The 12848-nt window shown below is 35.6% G+C and overlaps 2 protein-coding genes across 2 annotated transcripts; both read right to left on the bottom strand.

Annotated features, from left to right (window-relative positions):
• Positions 1–497: 497 nt before the first annotated feature.
• LOC125855672 (NAC domain-containing protein 90-like) lies at positions 498–1571 on the bottom strand. Its single transcript, XM_049535419.1, has 2 exons — positions 1074–1571; positions 498–541 (listed from the first exon to the last, which is right to left on the bottom strand). Exons 1-2 carry the CDS (start codon positions 1549–1551, stop codon positions 498–500), a joined length of 522 nt encoding a protein of 173 aa, XP_049391376.1. The 5' UTR covers positions 1552–1571.
• Positions 1572–5506: 3935 nt separating this feature from the next.
• LOC125856846 (NAC domain-containing protein 78-like) lies at positions 5507–6306 on the bottom strand. Its single transcript, XM_049536491.1, has one exon. It carries the CDS (start codon positions 6304–6306, stop codon positions 5542–5544), a length of 765 nt encoding a protein of 254 aa, XP_049392448.1. The 3' UTR covers positions 5507–5541.
• Positions 6307–12848: the final 6542 nt, after the last annotated feature.

Here is a 12848-nt window from a genome sequence, read left to right as displayed (position 1 = left end):
AATTTTCCCACCCAATCTGAGTTCGAATCCTTGTTGCCACATTTTAGTTTTATTTTTTATATCTTGAACCCACTTCGTGAAAATCATGCTTTATATCTTGAACCCACTTCGTGATCGTGAAAATCCTAGGTCTGCCACTGATGTAGCTTATCCTAACCTTGTGAAGGTAGATATGTTGTTTTTGATAGACCCTCGGCTCAAGTAAAACATGTCAAAGTCACTGAGTAAAAGGAAATATTATAGTGACAGAACCCTTTAGGACAATGGAGAAAATAATAGTAGTAATAATAAATAATACAATAGCCGAAGCAATGAAAACAACAAGTAAGTAGTAACAGTAGAATCGAAGAATAAAAGAGTGGATGAGTACTAATGATAATATTGATATCGAAAACTAGACCACGATCAACTATTTACTAATCTTCTACCTTAATTCACAACTTTTATATTCTCCTATTTATGGTCATGTCGTTGGTAAGATGCATGTAATGTCATGTCTAATCACCTTTCATCGTACTTCTTCGATCTACCTCTACCTCTCCTAAGACCCATTACAACCAACTTTTATCACCTCATAACCCTCCTCATTGGGTGAGGATCATCTATGCATTTCCTCTTCACATATCCAAACCATCTCAGTCTCATCTTGTCCTCCACAGAAGTTACTCCCACTTTGTTTCCAATATCTATGTTCCTAATTTTCTCTCTTAGTATGCCCACACATCTATCTCAACATCCTCATCTATGTTACTTGCATTGTTTGGATGTGCAAGTTCTTGACCGTCAACACTCCGCTCCATACAACACATGTCACGCCCCGAGCCTACACCCTGGGCGGAACCGGCACCCGGAGACCATTTCTGGCCCCAAGCGAACCCTTGGCCTGGCTTTCTTAACTCAGCGGAAACCTCAACAGAATAACTCAATGCAATGCAATATTACAAAACAACTTAACTTATAAAATATGGCCATAAAGGCAACTCGAATCTCAAAATAGAATATTTACATATATATATAGATGAGAGACTCAAAACTAACTGACTGACTGTCTGTCTATGAAGCCTCTAAAATACTGAGATGGATGTTNCAGAGAACATAATCTCTGCAATCCTTGTCAAATTTATCAAGAAGATACTCTGAGAGAGTGTATTCCTTCATCAGCCAATCACCATTTTTCTTGTTATAATAGCCTTTATTCATATAAGACATGCTCTTCTTGTATCCAATCACCGGTCCACCCTTCTTTCGAACAGGTTTGCTCTTGTCTTGCTGTTTCCAACTGCCCTTGTTTCCCACATCACGACTATATCTTGACTCGCTTTTTTTCTTGAGTTTTGTGATGAAGAAGCGATGCTGACTACAGTCATCGTCATTACAGCAGGGTACTCCGTGACTGTAAATATCCCATGGTTCTTGTTTACTGTAAGTATCAACATGAGTAGTGATGAATCCAGAATCATTCATCAATTTTCCAGCAATGAATCTCAACAAGAAAGTAACAGCTTCTGCATCAGTCGGACTGAATCGGAAACCCTCTTTCAGATTCCCCATTGCATCCCCAATTTCTCTTCTTTTTTTTCTCCTCAAAACTACAAGAATGAATGAAAAGAAGAAAACAGGGTAGCAATTTATACAGAGGTTTTCAGAAAGACGCTGCATACAAAATTTTTAGGAAACTTTTTTTACATTTTTATTATTTACACGGTTTCTAATTTCTATAGCCAAAAATATTTATGGAAACTTTTTTTAGGAAAGAGCTGTGACTATGTTAATTAGATTAATATTTTCGAATTGTTGAGCAATTAGTTATTTAATAAGGAAATAATAAATATACGTCTACTTTCAACTCTAATTTTTCTTTATAAGGTAAGTAACTACTCACTCCGTCTAAATTTATATGTCATCTCTTTCTATAAATAGTTAGTCCATAATATTTGTCATTTCATAAAATTAATGCATAAATTACCGTATTATTCCTTTTTTACCCTTGTGAGTTATTTGCCTTGAAAATATATATTTGACCAACTTAGAAAAACTAAGTAAATGATGTTTGCTCATTGATTAAATTAATTAATCAAAATAAATCAAGTCAAATTCATTGATTGAAAACTTGAGTTTCAAAAAGATTAAATAAGGGCATAAGGATAAAGTTATATCATTTTTTAATGCAAATCAAGTTTGTCTTATGCCCCAAGTGAACGAACTTAATATCGTGCTGCTTTTTGTAGTTTTCTGAAGAATTCTTACTAAATTCACATCGTTGGCAATGTCTTAGATTTGAAATTATGATATTTTGGAGTTAATATCTCAGATGATCACTCAACTATAGATTATTCTCACAGAAGATCAAGTCTAATATGTGAATTGTGTCTTCAATATATTTGAAGGGGATAGAGCAAAGGAATTTTACACAATAATTATACATGAAGATACGTGCAATAGGACTTGGCCATAGATTCCTCTTCTTTCCACGACCCTTTTTGATGGCTGGAATAGCTTAGGTTGTACAACATTTCACATTTCTGATGCCTTCTTGGCTTTTTGTACATGTTGTATGTTGTGAACCAAGCTGACTCGGTAAGGGCCTATGGGCTATTAAATACTTTTAATTGGGGATCCAGGCCCAATTAGTATCTCTATTAAAAAGGACTAGAAGTTAGAAGAAGGGGTAGGCAAATTATGTGAAGCGTTGGCTTTCTGATCCTCTCATCTCCCTTCTATGGTCTAGTATCTCATCCCCTTCTAGTTACCTTCTTCTATGTTAAGCTACCCGTAATTAGTGTGTTATTACTTTGTTGTGTGTATTATCCGTTGTAATTTGTATTCAGAGATAACTATAAATATCAGTGTTTGTATTGGAAATCGGGTTTGTTACATTGTATATGTGGACTTTGCTGTAGCCAACCCTTCCCCTTTATCCCCGTTGTGGTGCAACTCATAAATATGGTATGTTTAATTTGTCACTATTAATTATCCTCCTTCCTTTTGTATCCATGCCTTGAAAATCTGTGCATATGCAATTACCTTTATCGATGGCTCTATTTGCTAGATAGTCTGCTAATTGGTTTCATTCCCTCATTATATGCTGGAACATATGTTGTTTTCCTTGAAGACATGTCTTTATTTCGTCCACTATGTGAGATATGCTCCATGGTACCGCCCATTCTCCCTGTTAACACTTTGTTTAGAAGCATAGAATCTATTTGAATGATTACTTGATTGAGATTCATTTGTTTACAATGTTTGCTGGTTGCTAGTATCGCTTTCGCTTCTGCCTCTGTGTTTGTAGCATTCTCAATACTTGCTCCTTCAGCTATTTCATTTCTTAGACAATAGGCATATGAACTCAAACCCGGATTACCTTTAGATGTGTCATCCATATTGTATTTTATCCATCCTTCTGCAGGGGGATATTCCCATTTAACTTCATGCCTGTACAATACTCCTCTAGATTGTTAACCATTTCATCCCACCTTCCTGGGTCTTCTTACTTTTATCAGCATATACATGTCTCTAGTCACATTGTGAATGATTCTAGGCCATGACACATCCTTTCCTTCGTGCTTTTTCCTGTTTCTTTTCCTCCACAACTCCCATATAATAAAGCTTGGGAGTGCTCTATAGTATGGTCTCATATCAGGTTTGCATCTTGCACCCCACCAATTCATGATGACTTCTCTTAGGGATGGTCCTGCTACATTAATACCTGCAAAAGAGGAAAAATAGGACCACGTCCTGTTAGCAAAATCCGACCTCAGGAACACATGAGCTAGTGTCTCCTGATCTGGTTGTACACAACACCAACATCATATAGTCACATATACATATAGCTTCTCCTTAAGTACATACATATGCATATATCAGAAACAGAAATCCCTCAATATAGTCACATATAGCTTGAACTCTTCAAAAATGTTAATGAGTGTGTGTCGGATTTTCCAAAAATAGTGTATTTTTGGAGAATCCAACACGAGTGCGACATCGAAAGTGAAAATTCCGCACAACTTAGCTGGTGTTCACTCAAGAAATTGTTCAAAACAAATTTCAACTGTCAGTGACTATAACAGATATAGATAAAATTGTTTCAGCAGTAGAAAATCAAAACAGAACGCTTGAATACTATTGTTTCTACTGGAAACACATTTTGAAATTATATTCACAATGTTAATCACAAGGGTTGCTTCAACTGCTATTTCGAAGTCATTATGATGCATTTTTTTTACTTTGATGATAACTTTCATATGTGTGTGTGCTGAGAATAAGGCTGTTACTGATATCTTAATTATCATGTAGGAGACGTGTATTTTCATCTTTGATAGCTATTGTCGTTTGTCCCACACCGTTTGTGGAGGTTCTTTAATCTTAGTTCTAATAATGTTGTCTGCTAGTATAATGAATCTCGACTGCAAGACAACGTGAATGGATCAAGATCCACTCATTGGGTGGGCCAGGACCCNAAATCAAAACAGAACGCTTGAATACTACTGTTTCTACTGGAAACACATTTTGAAATTATCATCACGGAATGTTAATCACAAGGGTTGCTTCAACTGCTATTTCGAAGTCACTATGATGCATTTTTTTTAATTTGATGATAACTTTCTTATGTGTGTGTGCTGAGAACAAGGCTGTTACTGATATCTTAATTATCATGTAGGAGATGTGTATTTTCATCTTTGATAGCTATTGTCGTTTGTCCCACACCGTTTGTGGAGGTTCTTTAATCTTAGTTCTAATAATGTTGTCTGCTAGTATAATGAATCTCGACTGCAAGACAACGTGAATGGATCAAGATCCACTCATTGGGTGGGCCAAGAGTCCCCGGGCCATTTCTGCAGAGATGGAGCCTAGGACTCCTGCTCGGTAGTGATATTGGCTAGAGGAGTTTAAGCCTTGATTGGCTTAGGATGAGACGAGGTGGAGCCTAGGACTCCTGCTCGGGAGCGATATTGGCTAGTTTGACAGTTATTCACGTGGCCCATTTTAACCAACTGGGCTAACTGAACGCGAGCAGCCTTCATAGCTTAAGAATATATTTCACGAGAAGCAGTCTTCATAGCTTAAGAATATATGTTTTCTGAAGGGTTCTTTCATATATTTACCAATATCCACCCCTTTCACCCTTTCCTATAGAAAATGGAGCTACTTTTTGTAATGAGGACAATAAACCGAAAGTTCTAAGAACAATGAAACTTATTCACAAGTGTTGTTATTGAAGGAAAAGCAACAATGAATAACAAAAAGAATCCAGAATTCCAAAGATTTTGGTTGTTTCAGAAACACAAGGAAGATCAAATCAAACAGAATGTACCGATGGAATGGAAGACATTTGCAAAAGGGATCACATAAAAAAATGATGAAGAATTACTCAGTAATGATCTAGTAGAGCAGGCAAATAAAACATCTCAATGAAATATAATTACTATTTCTAATGCATAAAAGGATGTGCCAAACATCATTGAGAAAAGAAAGCCAAGACTGTTCAAACACCCAACTTCACTAAAAGTGCAAGAATTCTAATTTATACAACTTGTTCAAGAATTAAGCAGTAATGCTTCTTAGACAATCATAGTCAGCAGGTAAATATTGATAATCAAAATCTAGCATGGACATGGGTTCGAAAGTATAAGGAGCTGATAATGGCTCAACGAAGTTGCTCGATCCCTCGTGCATATCATTCTGCAACTCTAATTGTGGCACATATTCCCCTCCCCCTCCTTGTAATCCCTCAGTAAAACTAGTCGATTCCGCCGAGCTTTGGTCTTCCAACTCCTCTTCGGGAACAATATTCACCAACTTCAATTTTCCTTTAGAGCGAGTTCTCTTCTTAACAGAACAGAGAACATAATCTCTGCAATCCTTGTCAAATTTATCAAGAAGATACTCAGAGAGGGTGTATTCCTTCATTAACCAATCACCCATTTTCTTGTTATTTCCTTTATTCATATAAGTCATGCTCTTCTTGTATCCAATCACTGGTCCACCATTCTTTCGAACGGGTTTGCTCTTGTCTTGCTGTTTCCAATTTCCCTTGTTTCCCACATCACGACTATATCTTGACTTGCTTTTCTTCTTGAGTTTTGTGATGAAGAAGCGATACTGACTACAGTCATTGTCGTCATCGTCATTACAGCAGGGTACTCCGTGACTGTAAATATCCCATGGTTCTTGTTTACTGTAAGTATCAACATGAGTTGTGATGAATCCAGAATCATTAATCAATTTTCCAGCAATGAATCTCAACAAGAAAGTAACAGCTTCTGCATCAGTCGGACTAAATCGAAAACCCTCTTGCAAATTCTCCATTATACACTCAATTTCTCCTCAAAACTATAAGAATGAATGAAAAGAAGAAAACAGGGTAGCGATTTATACAGAGGTTTTCAGAAAGACGCTGCATACAAAATATTTAGGAAACTTTTTTTACCTTTTTATTATTTACACGGTTTCTAATTTCTATAACCAAATATATTTATGGTAACTTTTTTTAGGAAAAAGTTGTGACTATGTTAATTAGATTAATATTTTCGAATTGTTGAGCAATTAGTTCGTATTTAATAAGGAAATAATAAATATAAGTCTACTTTCAACTCTAATTTTTCTTTATAAGGTAAGTAACTATAATTTAACACATTGTTTGGATCTTTGTTACGGTTGTATTGTATTTTCAATTTAAATATTGTTACTTAAATTTTATTATATCGTTTTGTTTAAATACATCGTTAGACAAGAGCCAAGTAGGAAAAAACCGGGTGTTTATACCCACTCAATAAGCAAATGGCATGTGTAATTTTCTTAACTACAAGTATTTATTCATAACTAGAGTTAACTAATATTTTATATTTATACATATCATAAATACTAGTGGAGTTTGCCCGGGCCCAATATTAATTTATTGTTCAACTATACATTATAGAAGGAAGAGTATATGAAAAGGGGAAGTGTAAACATTAGTGGGCAGATAACAAATTATTGTTCTATTATACATTATAGGGGCATGCAGATAGTAAAGTAACTGTTGTGTGTACAGTAGTATTTCACTGTCTGAATTTGTGTTGCCTGTCTTTATTTCTTGAGATGGAGTAATGTAGCTGGAGCAATAAACAATCTGGGGTTTTTTATGTTAGCTGGACCAATGATAATGTCTTCATCATCCACTGCAAATAAAACAGAAACATAAATTAACAAGTTAATTAATTTTGGAAATGTATGGATACATATATTTGTAATTGAACTTGCCTATAATCATTTTGGAATGTACGTAAATCACGAAACGTCTGGCTTCTTGAGTTTTATGATAGTTGGAATTAGGTTCTGGTGTTTCAGAAGGCAGGCTCATATTCTCCTGTTCCTATTGCCAATGCAAGGCAAAAGAAACTCAAATATTCCTTTACCTTTAGAGCTTGAATTACATATATCGGTATACATCATTGCATGGTCCTCCTTTGTCAATCCAGTAATGCCTGTACAGATAGATGCACTCTCAGGAAGGTCTTCTGGTCACATTGGAACCAGAACATAAACCATAAACCTAAGGAATTAATGGTTTCATCCTTGATATCATGAAAAGTAGCTGCCTAAAAAGTACTGATTTTCGATGTAAATGAAATGCATTAATACATACATCATGTATGCTTTGGTCAATGATGTTTTCCTTACCACTTATAATACTATACTTGGCTGGCTCTTGGGGAAGCCAAAGGCTGCTCCCCCATCAATGGATCGAAAAACTTGAACATTCCATGTGTCATGATCATTTTGCTTCCTCCATCTCTGTTCAAAATTGTAGAGCACATCCCAAGTAGCCCTTTTGTTAGGCAATGGATATCGTGCCAAGGCTCTCTTCGTCTGCCTTTTAGAATTGAGGCACCAGGGAAGCAAACAGTGAGAGAAATGATCAAGGAAGTAAAAATAGCTAAACAACGAACAGAAACTATTACATGCTATTCCTGTACATAAATAGGCCAAAATTATATTCGATATATTAGCTAGCTAATGCAGATTAGAAAGCAATGACAACAAATATGGCAAGGGCGGAACTGCTTGTCCAGAACAAAAGGAATAAAGGTTATCTATACCAAGCTTAGATCTTTACCTAATTTCGTATTACAGTACTCTTTCAGGCATCACTTTCATCTAACTGTTCATGAAACAAGAATGTGACATCTAGATAAAGATGAAACAACTACAAACATAATTTTGAGAATTTTTCTACCTTCGTATAAGCATAGACTGTTCCCTCAGTTGGTGCTGGAGGTCTTCCTCTGCAAATAAACCTTCCTTCTTTGAATATGTAAAGCATGTGGCAAGCTCCAAACTTATAACCTGATAAGAAGAGTTTCAATTCGTAATGTTTCCTAACAGGGCTACAAAAAAAAATGCAAGAGATTCCAGTAAGTTTGAAATTCCACCTCTTGGGAAATTAGCTTGTCAAGATACATATTGATGGACCACAATGAGTTCCCATTGGCTGCAATCATTATATTTTTTCCACTTGCCAGTTGGAGTTCAATCTACAACATTACAACAACAATGTCATTTCATAAAACCTAAAACAGGATTGATAATATGATGGAACAGAAATATGCTTATGTGAAGTAGGCAACAGCTCTCTCTGCACAGATTTCCAAACTTTCTCCGTTCAGAGGAGGAATATCATAGCTACGACGCCACTCATGAACCTGCTCACTTCCATATTTATCAGTTGTTTCCTGCTTATTAAGACCATGTAATTCCTAACAAATATCTGTGAAAATTTATGTCTTAAACTCCCAACAAAGTTCTGCACAAGCGATCTCTAACGTGTTGATCAATGAGACAATGTGTATCCTTCATCCAGTGCCTTTGAGACATGGACTTAGGATCAGCCCTTTCAGCTAATTCTAATTTGTACTAAACCAGTGATGTTAAGTGATCAGGCAAAAATAATCCATACTCATTGTTACGACCCGATTTCGAAATCATTTCTGCAACTTTGGCAATTTATGTTAATTTTGGAAAATAACAATTTAGAAGTCGCCACTTAATCTTTTTGGAAAAATTAAGAAAACCATTTAAAAAAGGGGATTTTTGAAAGAAAACATTTTAAATAAAACTAGAGTTGAGTAAAGGTTTAATTAATTCTCTAAGGAATGGTTTAGGCATTTTAGAGAATCCGCTAACATGGGATTGACCAGCGGATTTTAATAAATTTGGCTAAATTTTTAAATTACTTGTAAAAATCTTATGAAAATAAATAGAGATCAATTATACTTAACAAATAATGAATTTTTTTATTTTTATTTTTTTTAAAAAAAAAAGGTTAGACTGCGGAAAACATTTGTAACTTGATAATTTATCCGAGTTAAAGATTTTAAATCAAAGAAATAGTTCAAATTCATTAACGTAAATTCAAAGCTTTTTAATAACTATGAAAAAACATGAATGGTTCTCAAGTTATTCTATAAGCTTAAGTTGCCCAAGAACAAATTGTGTTGATACATAATTAGGCAAACCACCTTTTTGAAATAAAAATTGATAAATAGCGTCAACTCTTATGAGGATTCATCCAAGGTAATAAAAAGTTAATAAAAAGGGTTAGATGTCATAATAACAAGGAAGGCAGAGAAGTAATACAAAGAAAAGTCTGGACTTTTGGTCCAAATTCAGCCGTTGCCTCCTTTTCTTCTCTATAGCATCTGTGTTTTCGGACTTTTGAGTCTATAAATTCTTCTTTGTATCGCTGCTGTTGCAAGTTCAAATTGGACTTTTTAAGTCCAAAATTCCACCTTCTTAACCCCTTTAGCTGCTGCTTCTGATTTTTGGGTTTTAACCCAATTTCGCTCCTCGTTTTTCGGCCTTTCGAAGCTGCTGGTGCTGCTGGTTTTCAGGCAGCTTTAGCCCAATGTATTTACTTCTCTCTCAACTTGGTAGAGGTTGCCTCGAAAAGAAGAATATGCAAGAGATGGGAAGTCCAAGTGGACTCAATGGAAGAGTTCATGCATCTGGTTCTGGGCAGCGAACCGGAAAACGAGTTCAACAGAGACGATTCCACCTCTTCAACTCGAAAAACCACAAAAACTTTAAACTATTGAACTGAGAATTTCCAAACCTTATAGGGTACTCTCAGGTCTCAAAACGTCTCCTTTGAACAGTAAGAAGGAGGCTATTTATAGGGGTTGAGAAATCTGAAAAAATATAGCCTAGAATCAATGTGGGACTGTGAGTAATTTGAAAATTCTTGGCTGGATAAGGCTTGGGGTGAGCTGGAATCGTACCAATTCAAACGAAATTGAATGAAGGATTGTTTGATTCCGAGGGAAGGACGAGTGAGGTGCGAGATTTCGACACCTGATCGATTCTCAAAACGGTATGGTAGGAGAGATAAGGGGAGCACACGACTGGTCGGGTCGCTAGGCTGCTGGATCGTTGAAGCTGGGTTTATTTTCTGGTTTGCTGGCTCAGGCGTCTGGACTGCCAGGAAGAAAAAGAACGGGTGAAGGTGTAGTCACGTATGTTGTTGTACTATTTGGGTATTGGGCCGGGTCAGGTGATTTCAGGCTAGAGAAAAATTGGGTCTTCTCTTTTATTTGGATTGAAATGTTGATGGTCCAATTCAAATTCAAAGGAAATAGGTTCCCTGAGTCTTAAAAATAGTAAGATGATAATATTTGAAATGAAATAAATTATGTATCTAATCGATTAATAAGCTTCTTGATTTTACAAATGTGAAATAATTAACTAATTATCGAAAATAAGACTAATTGCAACACTAGTTAAAATTTTGATTAGTTTAAGGAAAAATAATAAGTATTAAGTTAAACATTATTTTTTTAGACGAATTCTTAAAATATTTATAAAACCACAAAGTCGTAAACAAAACTTATATGTATATAAATATAGAAATATATAATTGCTTCTAAAAACAAAACAAAACCAAACCTGAAAACATTTTTAGATTTTTCAAAAACAATTATTTCCAATTGTTTAAAATTTAAGAAGCTTAAAAATTAATCAAATTGTGGAGGGTCAAAATTGGGTGTCAACAACTGCCCATCGTTTGCTTAGAATCGATGAAAGAGATTCGAGGCAAACGACGAATCCATTTTTGTCCGTCCACCAATTCATCTCTTTGGAACGGTGAATGGTATGAATTTTGAGGGATTATGGTCGGACCCTGGCATTGGATTTCCTACATATCTCAGGTTACATGAGAACTCGGGTCACTTGTAGTTCAAAAGACGCTTGATTATAAGCATGATTTAGAAAGAATTGCAAAAGTTATTCCGGTGTCAAAGTATGGAGACATCGAAAAACTCGAGAATTGAAAGGGGTGAGATTCGTTGGACTACAGTCGAGTTTTCAACATCGAATCCTCCTACATATCCCTTAACTTAGGGAATCAGACCGCTTGTAGTTCGACTCAATCAGTTGAAAAAGGAAATCTTGTATGCAGATTTAACATTTAGCTTAATGATGAGTGACAAATTAATTGAGCGTGGAAAAGAGACTTGCAAACATCTCAACTATGAATGTGGGGCCCTTCACACACATATGTAAGAACTTACATGGACATAACTTCCAAAGCTCTAGGTGTATTGTCACTCGAATTTGAAAATTTGCCTTTGGTGAGAGTTGAAATTTTCACTAAAGGCGAAATTGAAACTATTAAACCCAAGAAAATAACCACACGTCTTGGATATGGATGTGGTTTGATTGTGGTGGAAGTCGCTCCTCAACTCGTGTCCTAAGAGTTTGATATTCCTCTTTGGACTATGTCTCAGTTCGCTACTAAGAAAAAGTTTCACGTTATGTTGCGTCCTATTTGGCGTAGTCCACTTCATGTATTGCAAAATCTGGAGAAAATTGTCATTAGAAAACGTGATATAAATACAAATATAATTTGTGCAAACCTGGTTTAACATGCCATACTGAAGGAGATGACGATCCAATTTCAAGTGTATTGCTCTTGAAAGAAGTAGTGATCCAAAGTGATGTATCGATTTAAATGAGGTGATGATTCAATAACACAATATAATGTCACTTTTTAGGGAGATGACATCCCAACGTGTCACTTTTTAAAGAGGTGACGTCCTAACGTGTCACTTTTTAAAGAGGTGACGTCCCGATGTGTCATTTTTTAAGGAGGTGATTTTCCAATATAATATAACCTTGTGCTTAAGAGAGGTAATGTCCCAAAAAAATAATAATGTGTCACTTTGAGGGAAGTGATTGTTCAATATAATATAACGTGTCACGTTGAAGGAAGTGAGGCTCCAATAATAATTTAACGTATCACAATGAAGGAAGTGACGCTCCAATAATAATTTAACATGTCACGTTGAAGGAAGTGACACTCCAATAATAATTTAACATGCCATGTTAAAGGAAGTGACTTTCCAATAATAATTTAACGTACCACGTTGAAAGAAGTGACACTCCAATAATATAATGTGTCACGTTGAAGGAAGTGACGCTCAAATAATAATACCCTATGATAAAGAACAAATCTCAAAATAGGGAATATGGTTATAACATGGTAATTTGATTAGCTTCCGTAGTTTGTGAAGTCGATAACATCTCTGGTTGTCATTAAAACTTTGTCGACCCTGCGCTCATAAAAAATTTGTTAGTTAAGAACAGAGAGATTAACAAATGTCAAGACTTTTAAACGGGTCAAGACGATCTGGCAGCCATGGAGAACGAAAGAATTTGGAAGAACAATTTTGAGAACTTATAACGTTGAAATGAGGCGCTAAAGTCCGATTAGGGATTTCACATGAGGTGGATCTCTACTTTAAAAAGATCTCTTGCAAAGAGAAAACTCGCTTGACACAGAATATCTTTGAAACATGAGGTTAAACAGAGAT

This window comes from Solanum stenotomum, chromosome 2 (assembly GCF_019186545.1).
Source record: "Solanum stenotomum isolate F172 chromosome 2, ASM1918654v1, whole genome shotgun sequence".
NCBI classification, from domain to species: domain Eukaryota; kingdom Viridiplantae; phylum Streptophyta; class Magnoliopsida; order Solanales; family Solanaceae; genus Solanum; species Solanum stenotomum.
The sequence above is the reverse complement of the archived record's forward strand: the minus strand, read 5'-3'. Positions and strand labels throughout refer to the sequence as shown.

Bases quoted from the DNA above. Each gene is read 5' to 3' on its own strand.
- LOC125856846 (XM_049536491.1), bottom strand. From the start codon at position 6,306: ATGGAGAATTTGCAAGAGGGTTTTCGATTTAGTCCGACTGATGCAGAA.